This window comes from Oncorhynchus masou, unplaced genomic scaffold, assembly GCF_036934945.1.
Source record: "Oncorhynchus masou masou isolate Uvic2021 unplaced genomic scaffold, UVic_Omas_1.1 unplaced_scaffold_982, whole genome shotgun sequence".
Taxonomy (NCBI): Eukaryota; Metazoa; Chordata; class Actinopteri; order Salmoniformes; family Salmonidae; genus Oncorhynchus; species Oncorhynchus masou.
Window position 1 is genome coordinate 31,133 of NW_027016335.1, and position 23,862 is coordinate 54,994.

At 41.3% G+C, this 23,862-nt stretch overlaps 1 protein-coding gene and 1 long non-coding RNA gene across 2 annotated transcripts; both read right to left on the reverse strand.

Moving 5' to 3' along the window:
• Nucleotides 1-562: 562 nt before the first annotated feature.
• LOC135538556 (fibronectin-like) lies at nucleotides 563-16,857 on the reverse strand. Its single transcript, XM_064964449.1, has 6 exons — nucleotides 16,842-16,857; nucleotides 16,462-16,728; nucleotides 12,754-13,023; nucleotides 5,988-6,248; nucleotides 3,616-3,885; nucleotides 563-1,313 (listed from the first exon to the last, which is right to left on the reverse strand). Exons 2-6 carry the CDS (start codon nucleotides 16,649-16,651, stop codon nucleotides 1,024-1,026), a joined length of 1,281 nt encoding a protein of 426 aa, XP_064820521.1. The 5' UTR covers nucleotides 16,652-16,728; nucleotides 16,842-16,857; the 3' UTR covers nucleotides 563-1,023.
• Nucleotides 16,858-17,395: 538 nt separating this feature from the next.
• Nucleotides 17,396-21,994, reverse strand: LOC135538559 (uncharacterized). The gene is made up of 3 exons (XR_010455441.1): nucleotides 21,800-21,994; nucleotides 17,796-17,838; nucleotides 17,396-17,612 (listed from the first exon to the last, which is right to left on the reverse strand). It is a non-coding gene; the product is annotated as an uncharacterized LOC135538559 (long non-coding RNA).
• Between the last annotated feature and the right edge of the window lie 1,868 nt (nucleotides 21,995-23,862).

Sequence of the window (23,862 nt, forward strand, 5' to 3'; positions counted from 1 at the left end):
AGGCAATGAGGCAGTGATCGCTGAGATCTTGGTTGAAAACAGCAGAGGTATATTTGGAGGGTGAGTTAGTTAGAATGATATCTATGAGGGTGCCCATGTTTACAGATTTGGGGTTGCACCTGGTAGGTTCATTGATAAATTGTGTGGGAGATTGACGGCATCAAGCTTAGATTGTGGGATGGCCGGGGTGTTAAGCATGTCCCAGTTTAGGTCAGCTAGCAGCATGAGCTCAGAAGATAGATGGGGAGGGAATCAATTCACATATGGTGTCAAGGGCACAGCTGGGGGCAGAGGGAGTTCTATAGTAAGTGGCAACGGTGAGAGACTTGTTTCTGGAAAGGTGAATTTTAGAAGTAGAAGCTCGCATTGTTTGGGTACAGACCTGGATAGTAAGACAGAACTCTGTAGGTTATCTTTGTAGTAGATTGCAACACCGCCACCTTTTGGCAGTTCTATCTTGGCAGAAAATGTTATAGTTAGGGATGAAAATTTCAGGTTTTTTGGTGGATTCTCTAAGCCAGGATTCAAACATGGCTAAGACATCCGAGTTGGCAGAGTGTGCTAAAGCAGTGAGTAAAACAAACGTAGGGAGTAGGCTTCTAATGTTAACATGCATGAAACCAAGGCTTTTACGGTTGCAGAAGTTAACAAATGAGAGCACCTGGGGAGTGGGAGTGGAGCTAGGCACTGCAGGTTCTGGATTGACCTCTACATCACCAGAGGAGCAAAGGAGGAGTAGGATAAGGTACGGTTAAATGCTATAAGAACTGGCCGTCTAGCACATTCGTAAACAAAGAGTAAAAGGAGCAGGTTTCTGGGCACGATAGCATAGATTCAAGGCATAATGTACAGACAAAGGTAAGGTGGGATGTGATTACATTGGAGGTAAACCTAGGCATTGAGTAATGATGAGAGTGATATAGTCTCTAGAGACGTTTAAACCAGGTGATGTAATCGCATATGTAGGAGGTTATTCTGATATCTAGTTAAAATCTTATAAACTTTGACACCAAACATAACACTTTAGTAGGGTAATTCCTTACTTGTGGTGAGGGTTGTTGACACCAGTTGACTTTGCTTTCCATTTTCCAGCACAGTACAGACAGTGACAGAGTACTGAGTACCACATTGCAGGTCAGAGAGACTGATGCTGTGTGAAGATGTGGTAGTGATGTGTGGTTTTGTTCCTGGACAGCGATAGGAGATCTGGTAATGATGTTGGGTTTGGTCCAATCCTGGTGGCTGGCTCCAGCTAACAGCAGCTGATGTGGTGTCCACTGAGTCAACAGTCAGCTGGTCTGGAGCAGGAAGTACTAAGAGAAAAATGATTATTGTCAGGGCTACAGTTTAACTCCAGAAATATACGACAGGAGGGAAAGTAGAATAGTTGTAATGAAGTAGAAAAGGCCAGCTTGCAATTCCTTTAGATATGGGAAGAAACAAGTTAAAAACAGACGTCACACAACAGCAGTTGAATTTGTAAAGTTACACAAATGAAGGGTTTTTGCTATATTCATTTAGTAACAGTGCTGTCCTGCTGCCAGATTGTTGCCACACCAAAGATAAATAAATATAAATGAAAATGTTGTAATTCGAAATCCTCTCCACAATAACACGTGTTTAACATTGTACTACTGATAAAGTTATAACAATCGGAGGCAGATCAACTCCATGACATAATGACTCACATGAATGGAAGACAGCCTGAATTCAACGTTTAATGATTTCAGCACCAAACTGCATGATGAGATCTGGGGAATTCACCATCATATATTTCTCATCAGGGAAGATACTGGACCTTTACATCACATGCTGACTGTTACGGATTTCGGTTCTGTTACGAGTTTCAGTTTCTCTATCCATTTAGAGGTTGACTAGGCTGGGTGCTCTGATTGGAGTCACCTCGTTAGTCAGTATGTGTTACAACTGTGCTGGTCCTGCTGGTATTTAAGAGCTGGCGGTCCTGTTGGTATTTAAGAGCTGCTGGCCCTGCTGGTATTTAAGAGCCGATGGTCCTGCTGGTATTTAAGAGCTGCTGGTCCTGTTGGTATTTAAGAGCTGCTGGCCCTGCTGGTATTTAAGAGCTGCTGGTACATATGGTATTTAAGAGCTGCTGGTCCTGCTGGTATTTAAGAGCTGCTGGCCCTGCTGGAATTTAAGAGCTGCTGGCCCTGCTGGTATTTAAGAGCTGCTGGCCCTGCTGGTATTTAAGACCCGATGGTCCTGCTGGTATTTAAAACTGATTTGGGATCGGTGTCCCTTCCATGGGACGGTTGAGCTAACATAGGCCAATGCGATTAGCATGAGGTTGTAAGTCACAAGAAAATTTCCCAGAACGTAGACATATCTGATATTGGCAGAAAGCTTAAATTATTGTTAATCTAACTGCACTGTCCAAATTACAGCAGCTATTACAGTGAAAGAATACCATGCTATTGTTTGAGGAGAGTGCACAATTTTGAACATGAAAAGTTATTAATAAACAAATGAGGCACATTTGGGCAGTCTTGATACAACGTTTTTAACATAAATGCAATGGTTCATTGGATCAGTACAAAACTTTTAAAATACACCGCTGCCATCATGTGGCCAAAATATGGCCCTGCTGGTATTTAAGAGCTGCTGGTTCAGTGCATCAGATGGAGAGATATTGGGATACCTCCCACCTCATGTTAGGGTGGCCACGGCATTTAGCCAGAAACTCCTGTTTATTTAGCTCCATATCCCTTTTAACTTCAGATCCTAAGTTGGTGTTTGCTTATCTGAGACAAACCATAGTGGGCATCCATGGTGGGTGTCTTTTTTAGATCCCTTACTAGTGGCTTTGCCATCTTTCAGTGGGAACCCCCATGGTGTCTTTTAGATCCCCTTACTAGTGGCTTTGCCATCTTTCAGTGGGAACCCCCATGGTGTATTTAGAACCCCTTACTAGTGGCTTTGCCATCTTTCAGTGGGAACCCCCATGGTGTCTTTAGAACCCCTTACTAGTGGCTTTGCCATCTTTCAGTGGGAACCCCATGGTGTCTTTAGATCCCCTTACTAGTGGCTTTGCCATCTTTCAATGGGAACCCGCACGGTGTCTTTAGATCCCCTTACTAGTGGCTTTGCCATCTTTCAGTGGGAACCCCCATGGTGTCTTTAGATCCCCTTACTAGTGGCTTTGCCATCTTTCAGTGGGAACCCCCATGGTGTCTTTAGAACCCGTTACTAGTGGCTTTGCCATCTTTCAGTGGGAACCCCCATGGTGTCATTAGATCCCCTTACTAGTGGCTTTGCCATCTTTCAGTGGGAACCCCCATGGTGTCTTTAGAACCCGTTACTAGTGGCTTTGCCATCTTTCAGTGGGAACCCCCATGGTGTCATTAGATCCCCTTACTAGTGGCTTTGCCATCTTTCAGTGGGAACCCCCATGGTGTCTATCAGAACCCCTTTGAAACCCTTTCTGTGTTTGGTTGTTGAAGTGATTATCTTTGTTAGTTCCCTTTTCTGGGAGTGATGACTATTTGTCTTTTGGGAACAGACACATAGTTATGATTTGTTAATTTACATTTGTCTTTTTGATATCTAGTTAAAATGTGACACCAGGCACAATACTTAAGTAGAGTACTTCCTTACTTGTTGTGAGGGTTGTTGACACCAGTCGACTTTGCTTTCCATTTTCCAGCACAGTGCAGACAGTGACAGAGTACTGAGTACCACATTGCAGGTCAGAGAGAGTGATTCTGGGTGAAGATGTGGTAGTGATGTGTGGTTCTGTCCCTGGACAGTGGTAGGAGATCTGGTAATGATGTTGGGTTTGGTCCAATCCTGGTGGCTGGTTCCAGCTAACAGCAGCTGATGTGGTGTCCACTGAGTCAACAGTCAGCTGGTCTGGAGCAGGAAGTACTAAGAAATATAAATAAGAAATAAGCTAAAAATAGAAGTCACACAGAGGTTGGATTTAGGGTTTCTGCTGTATCCATTTACAGTGCCCCTACAAAAGTATTCGGCCCCTTGAACGTTGCAACATTTTGCCACATTTCAGGCTTCAAAAATAAAGATATAAAACTGTATTTTTTGTGAAGAATCAACAACAAGTGGGACACAATCATGAAGTGGAATGACATTTATTGGATATTTCAAACTTTTTTAACAAATCAAAAACTGAAAATTGGGCGTGCAAAATTATTCAGCCCCTTTACTTTCAGTGCAGCAAACTCTCTCCAGACGTTCAGTGAGGATCTCTGAATGATCCAATGTTGACCTAAATGACTAATGATGATAAATACAATCCACCTGTGTGTAATGAAGTCTCCGTATAAATGCACCTGCACTGTGATAGTCTCAGAGGTCCGTTAAAAGCGCAGAGAGCATCATGAAGAACAAGGAACACACCAGGCAGGTCCGAGATACTGTTGTGAAGAAGTTTAAAGCCGGATTTGGATACAAAAATATTTCCCAAGCTTTAAACATCCCAAGGAGCACTGTGCAAGCAATAATATTGAAATGGAAGGAGAATCAGACCACTGCAAATCTACCAAGACCTGGCCGTCCCTCTAAACTTTCAGCTCATACAAGGAGAAGACTGATCTGAGATGCAGCCAAGAGGCCCATGATCACTCTGGATGAACTGCAGAGATCTACAGCTGAGGTGGGAGACTCTGTCCATAGGACAACAATCAGTCGTATATTGCACAAATCTGGCCTTTATGGAAGAGTGGCAAGAAGAAAGCAATTTCTTAAAGATATCCATAAAAAGTGTCGTTTAAAGTTTGCCACAAGCCACCTGGGAGACACACCAAACATGTGGAAGAAGGTGCTCTGGTCAGATGAAACCAAAATTGAACTTTTTGGCAACAATGCAAAACGTTATGTTTGGCGTAAAAGCAACACAGCTCATCACCCTGGTCACACCATCCCCACTGTCAAACATGGTGGTGGCAGCATCATTGTTTGGGCCTGCTTTTCTTCAGCAGGGACAGGGAAGATGGTTAAAATTGATGGGAAGATGGATGGAGCCAAATACAGGACCATTCTGGAAGAAAACCTGATGGAGTCTGCAAAAGACCTGAGATTGGGACGGAGATTTGTCTTCCAACAAGACAATGATCCAAAACATAAAGCAAAATCTACAATGGAATTGTTCAAAAATAAATATATCCAGGTGTTAGAATGGCCAAGTCAAAGACCAGACCTGAATCCAATCCACAATCTGTGGAAAGAACTGAAAACTGCTGTTCACAAATGCTCTCCATCCAACCTCACTGAGCTTGAGCTGTTTTGCAAGGAGGAATGGGAAAAAATGTCAGTCTCTCGATGTGCAAAACTGATAGAGACATACCCCAAGCGACTTACAGCTGTAATCATAGCAAAAGGTGGCGCTACAAAGTATTAACTTAAGGGGGCTGAATAATTTTGCACGCCCAATTTTTCAGTTTTTGATTTGCTAAAAAGTTTGACATATCCAATAAATGTCGTTCCACTTCATGATTGTGTCCCACTTGTTGTTGATTCTTCAAAAAAATACAGTTTTATATCTTTATGTTTGAAGCCTGAAATGTGGCAAAGGTCGCAAAGTTCAAGGGGGCCGAATACTTTCGCAAGGCACTGTATCAACGGTGGTCCGCTGCTGCTACATTGTTGTCGCCACTCCAATGTCTTTAAATATAAAATAAAATAATGGTGTAATTAAAATCCTCTTCACAATAACAAGTGTTTAACACTGTACTACTGAAAAGTAGAAGCAATCAGAGGCAGATGAACTCCTTGACATAATGAGAAGCAAGCAAGAATTCAGATACTATACATTTTTTTTAAATTTCAGCACCAAACTGCATGATGAGATCTGGGGAATTAACCATCATATATTTCTCATCAGGGAAGATACTGGACCTTTACATCCCATATTGATACATCCATTATCATTTGTTCATAGTAATTTCAATAACTAGTTCAAGTTTAATCAGCTTTGACACGAAACAGAATACTTAAGTAGGGTACTTCTTTACTTGTGTTGAGGGTTGTTGACACCAGTTGACTTTTCTTTCCATTTTCCAGCACAGTGCAGACAGTGACTGAGTATTCAGTAGCAGGTTTCAGGTCAGAGAGAGTGATGCTGTGTGAAGATGTGGTAGTGTAGTGGGGTTCTGTCCCTGGACAGCGGTAGGAGATCTGGTAATGATGTTGGGTTTGGTCCAATCCTGGTGGCTGACTCCAGCTAAAAGCAGCTGATGTGGTGTCAACAGTCAGCTGGCCAGGAGCAGTGGGTACTAAGGGGAAATAAACTTTGGTCAGGGCTATTGTTTATCTCTAGAAACTACAGAAGGAAAAGTAGAATAGTACTTCAAAAATAAGCTTGCAATCCTTTTAATATGGTAAAAAATAAGCTAAAGCAGAGGTCAGAACAGAGGTCAGATATGTAATGTAAAAAAACAATTAGAGTTTCTGTTAAATTCATTAATAAATATAAATGAAAAGAATGGTGTCATTATATCTCCACAATAACAAGTGTTTAATACTGTACTACTGATAAAGTTAAAGCAAGCAGAAGCAGATCAACTCCTTGACATAAAGACTCACAGGAATGGAATAATATATATTTATTTATTTATTTATTTAACCTTTATTTATCCAGGTAGGCCAGTTGAGAACAAGTTCTCATATACAACTGCGACCTGGCCAAGATAAAGCAAAGCAGTGCGACACAAACCACAGCCCAGCGTTACACATGGAATTAACAAACGTACAGTCAATTACAAAATATACAAATGTATATACAGTGTGTGCAAATGAGGTAAGATTAGGGAGGTAAGGCAATAAATTGGCCATAGTGGCAAAATAATTACAATTTAGCAATTAAACACTGGAGTGATAGATGTGCAAAAGATGGATGTGCAAGTAGAGATACTGGGGTGCAAGTAGAGATACTGGGGTGCAAGTAGAGATACTGGGGTGCAAGTAGAGATACCGGGGTGCAAGTAGAGATACCGGGGTGCAAGTAGAGATACGGGGTGCAAGTAGAGATACTGGGGTGCAAGTAGAGATACCGGGGTGCAAGTAGAGATACTGGGGTGCAAAGGAGGGAAAAATACAGTATGGGGATGCGGTAGTTGGGTGGGCTATTTACAGATGGGCTATGTACAGGTGCAATGATATGAGAGCTGCTCTGACAGCTGGTGCTTAAATTAGTGAGGGAGATATGAGTCTCCAGCTTCAGTGACTTTTGCAGTTTGCTCCAGTCATTGGCAGCCGAGAACTGGAAGGAAAGGTGACCAAATGAGGAATTGGCTTTGGGGGTGACCAGTGAAATATACCTGTTGGAACGCGTGTTACGGGTGAGTGCTGCTATGGTGACCAGTGTGCTGAGATAAGGTGGGGCATTACCTAGAAAATACTTATAGATAACCTGTAGCCAGTGGGTTTGGTGACTCGTTGGCGAGGGCTCAGCCAACGATTGCGCAAACCCACTGGCTCCAGGTCATCTATATGGGGCTTTGGTGACAAAATGGATTGCACTGTGATAGACTGCATCCGATTTGCTGAGTAGAGTGTTGGAGGCTTTTGTAGATGACATTGCCGAAGTCGAGGATCGGTAGGATGGTCAGTTTTACGAGGGTATGTTTGGCAGCATGAAGATGAGTGAAGGATGCTTTGTTGCGAAATAGGAGGCCGGTTCTAGATTTAATTTTGGATTGGAGATGCTTAATATGGGTCTGGAAGGAGAGTTTACAGTCTAGCCTGACACCTTGGTATTTGTAGTTATCCACATATTCTAAGTCAGAACCGTCCAGACAGGTGATGCTGGATGGGCGGCAGGTGCGGGCAATGATCGGTTGAAGAGCATGCATTTAGTTTGACTTGCATTTAAGAGCAGTTGGAGGCCACGGAAGGAGAGTTGTATGGCACTGAAGCTCATCTGGAGGTTAGTTAACACAGTTTCCAAAGAAGGGCCAGAAGTATACAGAATGGTGTTGTCTGCGTAGAGGTGAATCAGAGAATCACCAGCAGCAAGAGCGACATCATTGATGTATACAGAGAAAATAGTCGGCCCGAGAATTGAACCCTGTGGCACTCCCATAGAGACTGCCAGAGGCCTTCTGATTTGACACACTGAACTCTATCTGAGAAGTAGTTGGTGAACCAGTCGAGACAGTCATTTGAGAAGCCAAGGCTATTGAGTCTGCCGATAAGAATGCAGTGATTGACAGTCGAAAGCCTTGGCCAGGTCGATGAATACGGTAGCACAGTATTGTCTGTTATCGATGGCGGTTATGATGTCATTTAGGACCTTGAGCGTGGCTGAGGTGCACCCATGACCAGCTCGGAAACCAAAATGTAATCGCAGAGAAGGTACGGTGGGATTCGAAATGCTTTGTTAACTTGGCTTTCGAAGACATTAGAGAGGCAGGGTAGGATAGATATAGGTCTGTAACAGTTTGGGTCTAGGGTGTCTCTCCTTTTGAAGAGGGAGATGGTCGCTGCAACTTTCCAATCTTTGGGGATATCAGACGATACGAAAGAGAGGTTGAACAGGCTAGTAAAAGGGGTTGCAACAATTGCGGTGGATAATTTTAGAAAGAGAGGGTCCAGATTGTCTAGCCCAGCTGATTTGTAGGGGTCCAGATATTGCAGCTCTTACAGAACATCAGCTATCTGGATTTAGGTGAAGAAGAAGCTGGGGAGGCTTGGGCAATTGTTATGGGGGGTGCAGAGTTGTTGACCGAGGTTGGGGTAGCCAGGTGGAAAGCATGGCCAGCTGTAAAAAAATGCTTATTGAAATTCTCAATCATCTCATATATATCGGTGGTGACATTGTTTCCTAGCCTCAGAGCAGTGGTTTTGGGAGATAGACATATATGGAGGAGCATAAATATAGTAACACAAGAAAGAGATACACTTATAGAGTGCATTTGCCATTCTGGTAAAATACATTGTCTATTGTATAGGAGAGGAGACCAGAGGAGGCCATAGATGTATAGAATAGTTGAACACTAAACAGACCACATGAAGAGAAGGAGACATGGAGGTGCCAAGACAGCTGGAAACACTAAGGATGGAGACACATAGTCTACAGATTCTAGACAACCACATGAAGAGATGGCGACATAAGACTAGGATAGCGGAACACTAAAAACAGATCACATTAAGAGAAGGAGACATGTAGGCGCCAAGACGGCTGGACACACCAAAAACTAGAGGAAACACACAGTCTGCTGATCCGAGATAAAGACACACATACAAAAGAACACATAGAGCTAATTACAGGGTCAAAGCATAGGTCATAGGTTAGAGGGACGTATATTAGTTTTAGGTCAAAGCAAGGGTCTTGCCATTATGATAATCTAACGGAAAGCAGATGTGGGTGTTAGTGGGCGGAAGCAAGTAGGAAGCCTGAACTAAAAAGATAATGATAAACAAAGAATCAGGGAAATATGTATATCTGCATATGGGGTGGACCGATATGAGATAGGTGGATAAATACTGGAGCCGGGGCTCTGGAAAGTGGAGCGTGTTCCGCGGACCATCCCGGCTTGCTATACTCTTGTATTAAAAAGCCGAATTGACTTCACAAGTTCTGTAATGCGTTGAATTTGATCCGATTTTCTACGACATGGGCAGCTGGGAGGAGGTGCTCTTATTCTCCATGGACTTTACACTGTCCCAGAACTTTTTGGAGTTTGTGCTACAAGATGCAATTTCTGTTTGAAAAAGCTAGCCTTTTCTTTCCTAGCTGCCTGTGTATATTGGTCCCTAACTTCCCTGAAAAGTTGCATATCGTGGGGGCTATTCGAAAGCGTGAAAGCGTGAACTCTGATATTATTGTTTTCACAAAGTATTAAGACCCCTTAAATTTTCCACACTCTGTGATGTTACAGCCTTTTTCTAAAATGTTTTAAATCATTTTTCCCCCTTGTCAATCTACACACAATACTCCATAATGACAAAACATTTGTATTTTTTTATGTATTGCAAATTTGATTTAAAAAACAACTGAAACATCACATTTACATTAATACTCAGACCCTTTACTCATTACTTTGTTGAAGCAGCTTTGGAAGCGATTACATCCGTGAGTCTTCTTGGGTATGACGCTACAAGCTTGGCATACCTGTATTTGGGAAGTTAATCCCATTCTTTTTCGATCTTCTCAAGCTGTGTCAGGTTGGATGGGGGCGTCAAAGCACAGATATTATCAGGTCTTTCCAGAGATGTTTGATCGGGTTCAAGTTCGGGCCCTGGCTGGGCCACTCAAGGACATTCACAGTCTTGTCCCGAAGGCAATCCTGAATTGTCTTGGCTGTGTGCTTAGGGTCATTGTCCTGTTGGAAGGTGAACCTTCCACCCAGTCTGAGGTCCTGAGCGCTCTGCGGCAGGTTTTCATCAAGGATCTTTCTGTACTAAATGCATGCTTTTCAACCGATCGCAACCTGCACCTGCCCGCCTGTCCAACATCACTACTCTGGACGGCTCTGACTTAGAATACGTGGACAACTACAAATACTTAGGTGTCTGGTTAGACTGTAAACTCTCCTTCCATATCAAACATCTCCAATCCAAAGTTAAATCTAGAATTGGCTTCCTATTTCGCAACAAAGCATCCTTCAATCATGCTGCCAAACATACCCTTGTAAAACTGACCATCCTACTAATCCTCGACTTTGGCGATGTCATTTACAAAATAGCCTCCAATACCCTACTCAACACATTGGATGCAGTCTATCACAGTGCAATCCATTTTTTCATCAAAGCCCCATATACTACCCACCATTGTGACCTGTACGCACTCGTTGGCTGGCCCTCGCTTCATACTCGTCGCCAAACCCACTGGCTCCATGTCATCTACAAGACCCTGCTAGGTAAAGTACCCCCTTATCTCAGCTCGCTGGTCACCATAGCATCTCCCACCTGAAGCACACGTCTCCAGCAGGAATATCTCTCTAGTCACCCCCAAAACCAATTATTTATTTGGCCGCGTCTCCTTCCAGTTCTCTGCTGCCAATGACTGGAACGAACTACAAAAATCTCTGAAACTGGCAACACTTATCTCCCTCACTAGCTTTAAGCACCAACTGTCAGAGCAGCTCACAGATTACTGCACCTGTACATAGCCCACCTATAATTTAGCCCAAACAACTACCTCTTTCCCTACTGTATTTAATTTATTTATTTATTTTGCTCCTTTGCACCCCATTATTTGTATTTCTACTTTGCACATTCTTCCATTGCAAATCTACCATTCCAGTGTTTTACTTGCTATATTGCAACCATGGCCTTTTTTTTGCCTTTACCTCCCTTATCTCACATCATTTGCTCACATCGTACATAGACTTGTTTACACTGTATTATTGACTGTATGTTTGTTTTACTCCATGTGTAACTCTGTGTTGTTGTTTGTGTCGAACTGCTTTGCTTTATCTTGTTCTGGTCGCAATTGTAAATGAGAACTTGTTCTCAACTTGCCCACCTGGTTAAATAAAGGGGGGAGAAAAATGAAATAAAAATGTTTTGTTTGTGAGTTGTTGTTTATTGACTTGTTAATTGTTTACTCCATGTGTAACTCTGTGTTTTTGTATGTGTCGAACTGCTTTGCTTTATCTTGGCCAGGTCGCAATTGTAAATGACAACTTGCTCTCAACTTGCCTACCTGGTTAAATAAAGGTGAAAAAAAAAACTTTGCTCCGTTAATCTCTTCCTCGATCATGACTAGTCTCCCAGTCCCTGCCTCTGAAAAACATCCCCACAGCATGATGCTGCCACCAACATGCTTCACCGTAGGGATGGTGCCAGGTTTCCTACAGATGTGATGATTCACATTCAGGCCAAAGAGTTCAATCTTGGCGTCATCAGACCAGAGAATCTTGTTTCTCATGGTCTGAGAGTCCTTTAGGTGGCTCTTGGCAAACTCCAAATGGGCTTTCATTAGCCTTTTACTGAGTAACAGCTTCCGTCTGGACAATCTAACATAAAGGCCTGATTGGTGGAGTGATGCAGGGCTGATTGTCCTTCTGGAAGGTTCTACTGGAGCTCTGTCAGAGTGACCATCGGTTTCTCGGTCACTTACCTGACTAAGGCCCTTCTCCCCTGATTGCTCAGTTTTGGCCAGCTCTAGGAAGAGTTTTGGTGGTTCCAAACTTCTTCCATTTAAGAATGATGGAAGCCACTGTGTTCTTGGAGACCTTCAATGCTGCAGACGTTTTTTGTTAACCTTCCCCAGATCTGTGCCTCAACACATTCCTGTTTCCGAGCTCTATGGACAATTCCTTCCACCAAATGGCGTGGTTTTTGCTCTGACATGCTCTGTCACCTGTGGGACCTTATATAAACAGGTGTGTGCCTTTCCAAATCATGTCCAATCAATTGAATTTACCACAGGTGCACTACAGTCAAGTTGTAGAAACTTATCACGGAGGACCAATGGAAATAGGATGCACCTAAGCTCAATTTCAAGTCTCATAGCGAAGAGTCTGAATACTTATGTAAATAAGATATCTGTTTTTTTATTTGTAATAAATTTGCAACAAATTCTCATAACCATTTTTTGCTTTGCCATTATGGGGTATTGTTTGTGGATTGACAAGCAAAATATTCTAAATCCATTTTAGAATAAAGCTGGAATGCAACAAAATGTGGAAAAAGCCAGGTGGTCTGAAACTTTAAGAATGTACCGCATAGACAACTTTTATTGATTTCACTACCAAACTGCATTTTGAGATCTGGGGAAATCACATATAGTCATTTTAATAACCAGAACTAATACTTAAGTAGGGTAGTTACCTGTGGTGAAGGTTGTTAACACCAGTTGACTTTGCTTTCCATTTTCCAGCACAGTGCAGACAGTGACAGAGTATTCAGTAGCAGGTTTCAGGTCAGAGAGACTGATGCTGGGTGAAGATGTGGTAGTGATGTGTGGTTTTGTCCCTGGACAGCAGTAGGAGATCTGGTAATGATGTTGGGTTTGGTCCAATCCTGGTGGCTGGCTCCAGCTAACAGCAGCTGATGTGGTGTCCACTGAGTCAACAGTCAGCTGGTCTGGAGCAGGAAGTACTAAGGGAAAATAAACACATTATTGTCAGGGTTACAGTTTAACTCCAGATATACACTGAGCGTACAAAACATTAAGGATACCTGCTCTTTCCATGACAGACTTTCTATCACAGACCAGGTGAATCCAGATGAAAGCTATGATCCTTTTTGATGTCACTCGTTAAATATACTTTAATCAGTGTAGATGAAGGGGGAGGAGACAGGTTAAAGAAGGATTTTTAAGCCTTGAGACAATTGAGACGTATATTATGTGTGCCATTCAGAGGGTGAATGAGCAAGACAGAAATATTTAAGTGCCTTTAAACAGGGTATGGTAGGTGCCAGGAGCATAAGTTTGGGTCAAGAACTGCAACGCTGCTAAGTTTCAAGTGTGTATCAAGAATGTTCCACCACCCAAAGAACATCCAGCCAACTTGACACAACTGTAGGAAACATTGGAGTCAACATGGGCCAGCATCCCTGTGGAATGCTTTCAACACCTTGTAGAGTGTATGATCCAACAGATTGAGGCTGTTCTGAGGGCAAAATGTTTGTGCACTCAAATGTAATTAAATGTTTAATAGATGTCCCACTTAACATTTCTCAAAAATTGTATAATCAGAAAAATGTAAAACTTGTAAAAAAAAAAGAAAGTCCTCAAGCTTTTGATGAAGACATACATAACTTCCTCTCAGATAATAGCTGAACTAGGCCTCTTTCAGCCTCCCCAGCAGTACAACATCTCTTGATTAGGCTGCTAGGTGTTTCACTAAGATTGCTGTAGTATTTTAAGATGTTCTAGCTAGGGATGTGGAGGTCATGACATTTCGTCAGCTGGTTATTGTCATGCAATCATTATGGCAATCATCCATGTTTATAGCCAGAAAGAAACTGCTAGCCATTGGCTGCTAACAGCTGACAACCGCGAACTGGCAAGCACAAAAAGTGAAGAGCTTCGGGAGTACAGACTCCAAGAAATCGGCTGATCGCCCTCTAGTGGTGCAAATAAGAACTGCTGAAAATGCAGTCAAAATTATTCTGTCAAGATTATTCTGTCAAGATTATTCTGTCAAAATAAGTATTTTTTAGAATCGAAATAGAGGAAGACTAAGAACAAATAAATGTGACGTGTAAATGATAACTCATTTAGAATAGGAAATGAATAAATGTATTACAATGCTGGAAGTGAATCCTGGAATTAAACAATTAACTATGCAAATGAGCAAAAGCTGTGTACATAAAGGAAATAGACACCTGGCTCAAATAGAAGCCTGGCTCTGATAATTGCCTGTTGTGTCCAGGGATTTATGCAAATAAACGCCTGGGATATGATGCATAGCTTTGCAATATCTATATTTTTTTAAGTCAATTGAATATACACCATCACAATAATCAATGATTTATGTTAGGAGGACTAAAGAAACATTATGATATGAAGAACAGAAAATTTGACCTACTGTACGTTATCTGGCAATGTGCCATGCCATAGACTGTAGGCTTGCTCATTTAGCAGACAAGATATGCTTAAGTCCTGTGCGATTATTTTATATTATATACATTTATATTAGGAAGAATATAATTGAACTTAGATGATTAAAATAGAGAGGATATTTTTCCCAATCCAGAGCTGGTGCGCATACGAAGTGTCTATGTTGAGCGTAAAAGTGATCATTTGAAACAGGTCCTATATGCAAGATTCAAAGTTATTTGGTAACTTTAGTTTTGAATTATAGAAACCCTTAGAATGTGTTAGAAATCAAAACATATATGGGCTGCATGATAGGACTATAGGGACCGAGTGCAAGCAAAAAAGCTTCAGGCTGCACACACTGTTCTCTCATCAAGTGATCATATTTTCACCCATCAGACTATTCTCAATTGAATCTTGCCTTTACAATACTGAACAAAAGTATAAAAGCAACATGTAAAGGGTTGGTCCCATGTTTCATTCGTTGGAATAAAATATCCTAGAAATGTTCCATTTGCACAAAAAGCTAATTTCTCTCAAATTTGTTTGCATCCCTGTCAGTGAGTATTTCTCCTTTGCCAAGATAATCCATCCACCTGACAGGCGAGGTATTAAACAGCATGATCATTACACAGGTGCTGGGGGAAATATTGGGCCACTATAAAATGTGCAGTTTTGTCACAACACAATGCCAAGGATGAATTTTGAGGGATTGTGCAATTAGCATACTGACTGCAGGAATGTCTACCAGAGATGTTGACAAATAATTGAATGTTCATATTTCATCCATAAGCCGCTTCCAACATCGTTTTAGAGATTTTTGCAGTACTTCCAACCGGCCTCACAATCACAGACCGCGTGCAACGTTAGACCAGTGCCTCCACATCTGTCTTCTTCACCTGCGGGATTGTCTGAGACCAGCCACCCGGAGAGCTGATGAAACTGAGGAGTATTTCTGTCTGTAATAAAGCCCTTTTGCAGGGGAAAACTCATTCTGATTGGCTGGGCCTGGCTCCCATTGTGAAATGCATAGATAAGGGCCTAATGAATTTATTTCAATTGACAGATTTCCTTATACTTTAACTCAGTAAAATTATATAAAATGTTGTGTTTATATTTTTTTCAGTATAATACGTCAAATCTGTTTTGATTTCAGTAGCTGTGTGTGGGTAAAATCACAGGGGAAGCCCCCCAAAGTAATGTTTCAGAAATGTTTGGATCACTAAACAACTATTGATCAAAGTTGTAATTCCGCTAGGGACCTGTTTTCATCGCATTATGTCTCCAGTCAATAACCTGTACAGTGGGTGTGTTTTCACCTGTGTTCTCATTTAATTAGCATCTAAATAAATAATTAAACCAATTTCCGTAGTTCTGAAACATAAGTAAGGCTCAGGTTTTTGCAGATGCAACGAGTATACGAATGGTGATATGATACGAGGTCATGATTCATAAGTTGACTGTTTATAGATGTGATAGGTAAAGACCTTGAAGAGTTTAATTCGGGAGATGGTAACTCTTTAAAGAACCTCTCTCGTGGTGCCCCAAATCCTACTGAGTTAAGTGTTACATGATTCATTTTATTGGGTAACAATGAAACAAAGTTCATTGATTAGTTTAACATTAATCTGAGGACTGTTATTTAAAGTCACTACACTGTCCATGGTTCTGATTTGATGATGTTGAAAGGTCATGCAACTGTCTGTTACTGTACATGCAATATGCCGCAACAGCCCTATTTCTACCTTAACATTTTAGTTCACCTCATTTTCAAAAATATATATCACTTAAACATTTAATAAAATGTTTATAGCCTTAAGGGTGGAAAAGTAGAATAAAGCCAGAGCTTTAGATATGGGAGAAAAAACACACACACCAAAAAAAAAACAGATCACTAACAACAAAACAAAAATGTTATTTGTAAAGTAAAAAAGCTCTCTAGTTACTGGTAAATAGATGATGTTACTGTAGATTGAGGGAAGATCTCTTACTAGTGCAGACTGTTGTAGAGACAGGTTCACTCTGTTCCCCATTGCTCAGCACAGTTGCAACACTAACAGTGTACTCGGTGCCAGGATGCAGGTTTGAGAAGGTTTTGTGGCAGTCGTCAGTAATGGCTGTGAGGGGGTCTGTTCCTGGGATGCAGTTGGATATGAAGAAGTGCTGTGGGACTTTCTCCATCCCTTCAGCCTTGGACCAGTGGAGAGTGAAGGAGGTCTCTTCCAAATGGTCGATCTTTAAATCTCTGGGTGTGACCACTGGAACAAAAACCAAGATTGGTTTAGAATAGAGGATGTGCTGTTTTTGACAGTCCAAAAATGTCTCTAGTAATGATTGACTGATGTAGTCTGGATAAAAACACCTACTGTACCTGTGGATAGGGATGCTGGGACCTATTGTACCTGTGGATAGGGATGCTGAGACCTACTGTACCTGTGGATAGAGATGCTACAGTACCTGTGGATAGGGATGCTGAGACCTACTGTACCTGTGGATAGGGATGCTGGGACCTATTGTACCTGTGGATAGGGATGCTGAGGCCTACAGTACCTGTGGATAGAGATGCTGAGACCTACTGTACCTGTGGATAGGGATGCTGAGACCTACTGTACCTGTGGATAGGGATGCTGAGACCTACTGTACCTGTAATTAGGGATGCTGAGACCTACTGTACCTGTGGATAGGGATGCTGAGACCTACTGTACCTGTGGATAGGGATGCTGAGACCTACTGTACCTGTGGATAGGGATGCTGAGACCTACTGTACCTGTGGATAGGGATGCTGAGACCTACTGTACCTGTGGATAGGGATGCTGAGACCTACTGTACCTGTGGATAGGGATGCTGAGACCTACTGTACCTGTGGATAGGGATGCTGAGACCCATCTGCTTTGTCTGTGGATAGGGATTCCATCTCCATCTCCCTCTGTAGCCATGTTGAACTGGTACTTTTCACCAGGTTTGAGACTGCTTATTTTAAGATGATACACATCTTTCACTCTTGTTGAGCTTGTTTCACTGTCACACCCCCAGGTCACTCTGAATGTCTGTGGTCCTATCAGCCCCTGAGGAGAACTCCAGCTCAGAGACACAGAATCTAATGTCAGCAACAGGACCTGGATGTCACCAGGAGGGGGCAGCACTGGTGAAGGAATAATGAGAGAAAACTAGACTTTATTGACAATACAATTACATAAACAGGTGTATTATTCATCCCAGCAGTAAAGGGACAACAATTTATATCTTAGTAAATGTATCCTCTTAAATGTAGATTTAAATTAAATAATATAGTTTGGGTCAGTTTATTCTGTGTTTCCATACCTACCATCATCTGAGGACTGCATTGTGTGCTGGTCGCCATCACAACTCTTAAAGTGTGAGAACAAAATAAGAATGAGTCATTTCTATAACAACATAGAAATGGTTATTTTGCTAAATGTACAACAGATATTTAAAAGTCAAGATACATCAACTGCTTTTGACATACTGGTAACCTACAAAACAATGGAAACACTGGAGTAAATGAGGGATACAAAGTATATACACACAGGTGTGGTTCCTGAGTTAATTAAGCCATTAAAACATCCCATCATGCATTGGGTCATGTATAACTATGTCCAGTTGCCCATTATTTTGGCTAACAGGGCTAGAAGAGATCTCAGTGACTCTGAAAGAGGGCTCTCAAAGGAGCATAAGGGCTTTAAAGGGTGTGTCTGTCTCCAGATCTCAAACCAATGTAACACTTATAGGAGACTCTGGAGCCGAGCCTGAGGCAGCGTTTTACACCACAATCAACAAAACACCAAATGATGGAATTTCACTTGGAAGAAAGGTGTTGCATCCCTCCAATAGAGTTCCAGACACTTGTAGAATGTATGGCAAGGTGTATTGAAGCTGTTCTGACTCATGGCTCCTTGTTAAGATACATTATTTGGTCAGATACCTGTATATTCTTTCACAGCATTCCCACTTATACGGGCGCTAAAGTTCTCCTGAATGTTTTGCAACGGTGAAGGAGAGTGTGCCAGGAAACAAGCACAATTGCAGGTTTCATTGTATTCTAAAAAAAATAATGTTTGGATAAAACACTGACGCTGTCTTCACCCATTGCAACAATAGTTCTGTTGATATGGTACCTAACTTTTAATCATCCTCAGAACTGTACAACCCTTAGTAACGAAACAAGATAAAACAGTAGCTACCTGTCTTGTAATGGTAACCTAGGCTATCTTGTAATGGTAGCCAAAGATTATATAAATAAATGATAGTCATTATGTAATTAGGTTATTTCGTTGTCTGTTTCATGTCGGTCATCTTTGAGGAAATTGTGTGAGGCAGGTCATTCCTACAATGTGCTGCCTTTTGGACCTCATAACTTTTCGAGGAAAACATTATAATATATTTTGTAGTATTCTATCAGAAAAAGGACATGTATGACTGAGCAAGTTTGAGCTCGTACAGTGGAGGACACTTGAACAGGAGTTGAACTTCTCTATCAAACATCTTTTAACATTTAGAAATTCAGTGATATTTCTCTATTTAACCTAACAGGGTAGACATGTATGAGTGGAACTTACAGATATGAGTGGGACATACAGATATGAGTGGGCCATACAGTGGGACATTCAGATATGAGTGGGACATACAGTGGGACATTCAGATATGAGTGGTACATACAGTGGGACATTCAGATATGAGTGGGACATACAGTGGGACATACAGATATGAGTGGGACATACAGTGGAACATACAGATATGAGTGGGACATACAGATATGAGTGGGACATACAGTGGGACATACAGATATGAGTGGGACATACAGTGGGACATTCAGATATGAGTGGGACATACAGTGGGACATACAGATATGAGTGGGACATACAGTGGGACATACAGTGGGACATACAGATATGAGTGGGACATACAGATATGAGTGGGACATACAGATATGAGTGGGACATACAGTGGGATATTCAGTGGGACATTCAGATATGAGTGGTACATACAGTGGGACATACAGACATACAGATATGAGTGGGACATACAGTGGAACATACAGATATGAGTGGGACATACAGTGGGACATTCAGATATGAGTGGGACATACAGTGGGACATTCAGATATGAGTGGGACATACAGTGGGACATTCAGATATGAGTGGGACATACAGTGGGGCATTCAGATATGAGTGGGACATACAGTGGGACATTCAGATATGAGTGGGACATACAGTGGGACATACAGTGGGACATACAGATATGACTAGGACATACAGATATGAGTGGGACATACAGATATGAGTGGGACATACAGTGGGACATAGATATGAGTGGGACATACAGTGGGACATTCAGATATGAGTGGGGAAACATGGGACATAAGATATGATAATACAGATTGAGTGGGACATACATTTGAGTGGTACATACAGTGGGACATTCAGATATGAGTGGGAAAAGTAGGACATTCAGATATGTGGTGACATCTTGGGACATACAGATATGAGTGGGACATTCAGTGGGACATTAAATGGAGATTTACAGTGGGACAAAGTGGGACATACAGGGTGGAAAGTGGATATCAGGGACACACATGAGTGGGACATACAGTGGGACATACAGAACACAATAATAATAATGGAACATACAGATATGAGTGGGACAAAGTGGGACATTCAGATATTGGGACATACAGATATGAGTGGGACATAAGTAGGACATACAGATATGAGTGGGACATACAGTGGGACAAGATAAGAGTGGTACATAAGTGTACATTCAGATATATGGGTTTCCTGTGGGACATACAGATATGATGGGACATAATGGAACATACAGATATGAGTGGGACATAAGATGGACATTCAGATATGAGTGGGACATACAGATATGAGTGGGACTGTTGGGAAATGTATGAGTGGGACTGCAGTGGGACATTCTTGTATTTTACATACAGTGGGACATTTGAGTGGGATACAGTGGGACATACAGATATGTTGTGACATACAGTGGAACATACAGATATGAGTGGGACATACAGTGGGACATTCAGAATGAGTGGGACATCAGATCATTGGGACATTCAGTGGGACACAAATAACATATAGTGGGGCATTCAGATATGAGTGGGACATACAGATATGAGTGGGACATACAGTGGGACATTCAGATATGAGTGGGACATACAGTGGGACATTCAGATATGAGTGGGACATATTCCCATCATTTTAAGGACCTTATATTTAAAGAATTTTGGAATCCACATTTGAAACTAAATGAAAAGTGATATTTCCCGGAGACAGAAAACGCACTGCGTTGTAGTAATGACCCAGGCCTAGGCTGGACACCTATCCGCCCGAACCTGGACATGGCTAGATTGGATACAGTTTATGTATAATTGACGTCAAAGTTGTACCTTACGAGCCCAAATGTTCCAACCTGCCCCAACCATAGAGAATAATAGAGGCCTCTAGTGGCCAAAGACCTATATCATAAATGAGCAGCGCGTCTGAGGGATTTCATCGTATTAATGTAGTCAACTGGGTGGGACTTCCAACTTCACTGGCTGAAGAATAAAATGTACTACTTTAAAATGGAGATGCACTCATGGCGCTGCCCATGATTTCAGATGTTAAATGGCATAGATACAAAGTTGAGTCATCTATCTATCTCCATGGTCCCATCTTCAACCCCAAAATTGTCTGCATTTTTACCGTTTTTACGCATACGTTTTGTCTGGGTCGACTGGGAGCAGCTGCTACCGGAAGTCATAGGCCATGTCTGAAATCTACATACTATATAGAACGTACTGTTTAGTAGAAATGAATCCAGTAAGTAAATACCTGAGTGTGTAAAGAAGATTCTCTTGGTCGAAAACTAGCACGGAAGAAATTAGTTTAATATCCTGGCATTTAAAGTACTCACTTTTTGAAATTGTACATTATTTTCCAAATTTCACATAATATAAAAGTCCCTATTTTCGCCCATCCTAAAATGCCTACTAATTAAAAGCAAGTATGGGTATACACCGAACAAATGTAACGGAACTCAATTCTGCTTATAGCGCAATCAATGACATGACCTCCTTTCAAAGTGTGGAAGAAATACACTGAATACACTCGATCGTTGTGTAAAAGAGAACACGTTTCGTAGACTTCTTTGTGCGCCCCTCGCCATACTGGGCCTAGTTTGGTATTCTATATTTTTACCTGCCATTTATTAGCAAGAAGTTGAACATCGGCCTTATTATCTTCACGTTTCGTTTGGATAAATAAGAAGTGACGCCAAAAGATCTGACACCTGACTTATATAATACAAATATTAACGTACCATTTCTCCTGCTGTTGAGCTGTCTCGTGTGAAGCAACATAAAACAGTTGTCGAATTTACTTTCAGTTTCACTACTACTTTCACTTACTATTTCAGTTAAACACTATTTAAAATATTTATTATACATGACAATATTTGATAAAGTTGAAATGTCTTCAGCTCTTGGTTAAATGCTGTTAACATACAAACATACAAACAAACAAACAGACCAGAAAGCATACAGTATTCTTCCTTGTTTTTTTTGTCATTCCTGTGACAGTTGTAATCACTCCGTTGTTCCTCCAGGTGGAAGCAGAGGTATTTGTGGAGCTGATGGTCCTAAAACGTTTTCAGAAAGCAGACATGATAAGAGTGAAGAAGCTCAGGTTTGATTTCAATGCGGTACGGAGACCCAATAAAATATTCATTATATTCAATGCTTTTATGAAATAAAGAGTGTGGTCACAGAGATTAAGTGACAGAACTTATTTTCTTTCTACAACCTCTCTCTTTCTACACCTTTCTCTCTCTACACCTCTCTTACACCTTTCCACCTCTCTCCCTCTCTCTTTCTACACCTCTCTCTCTACACCTCTCTTTCTACACTCTTTCTCTCTCTACACCTCTACAACTTCTACACCTTTCTCCTCTCTCTTTCATCTCTCTTTCTACACCTCTCTTTCTACACCTTTCTCCCTCTCTCTTTCATCTCTCTTTCTACACCTCTCTCCCTCTCTCTTTCTACACCTCTCTCTCTACACCTCTCTTTCTACACCTTTCTCCCTCTCTCTTTCACCTTTCTCTCCTCTCTCTTTCTACACCTTTCTCCCTCTCTCTTTCATCTCTCTTTCTACACCTCTCTCTCTACACCTCTCTTTCTACACCTTTCTCCCTCTCTCTTTCATCTCTCTTTCTACACCTCTCTCTCTACACCTCTCTTTCTACACCTTTCTCCCTCTCTCTTTCATCTCTCTTTCTACACCTCTCTCTCTACACCTCTCTTTCTACACCTTTCTCTTTCATCTCTCTTTTCATCTCTCTTTCTACACTCTTTCATCTCTTTCTACACCTCTCTCTTCTACACCTTTCTCCCCTCTCTCTTTCACTTTCTACACCTCTTCTCACACTCTCTTTCTACACCTTTCTCTTTCATCTCTCTTTCTACACCTCTCTTTCTTCCTCCATCCCCTTCTTTCCATTTCCTCTCTATTTATTCAGACTTATTGTAGTTTATTTGGGATCATTCACCACAATTAGAAATAATGTTCAAGAGTTGTATTTATTTTTTGTTTTTCATTTATAGTCCTTTAAACAATTGTTATTTTAAAAAGTATTCAATTATAAATTGTGTACATCTTTGTTTCTTTAATGTTTAACAGATTAATCGAAATAGGTTGCATGCACTTTTCTACAATAAAAGAATGCTAAGATTTTGAACAAAGAATCAATCCACTTTTCTCTCCCATTTTGAATAGTTGTGTCATTATGCTTATATGAATCAGTTCTTGCAGCAATAATCTGTATATTCAAACAGCTCAGTGATTGCAGTGCTATAATACCAAACACAGTTGAATGTACAGTGCCTTCAGATAGGATTCATAGCCCTTATTCCACATTGTGTTGAATTACAACCTGAATTCAAAATGAATTTAAAAAATGATCTCACTAAACTACACACAATACACCATAATGACAAAGTGATAATATGTTTTTAGAAATGTTTGCAAATGCATTGAACGTACAGAACTATCAAATTGACATACATATTCACACCCCTGACTCAATAGAGGTGATATGATCCTTGACTTGTCTTTCAAAGCACTTCATGATGACGGAAGTGAGTCGTTTAGCTCAGTTACCTTAGCTTTCTTGGGAACAGGAACAATGGTGGCCCTCTTGAAGCATGTGGGAACAGAGAACTGGGATAAGGATTGCTTGAATATGTCCGTAAACACAGCAGGCAGTTGGTCTGCGAATGCTCTGAGGACGCGGCTGGGGATGCCGTCTGGGCCTGCAGTGTACCATATCTGATCTCATAAATTGCCATATCTAATCCAATAACAGCTCCCTTTGGAGCTATTACA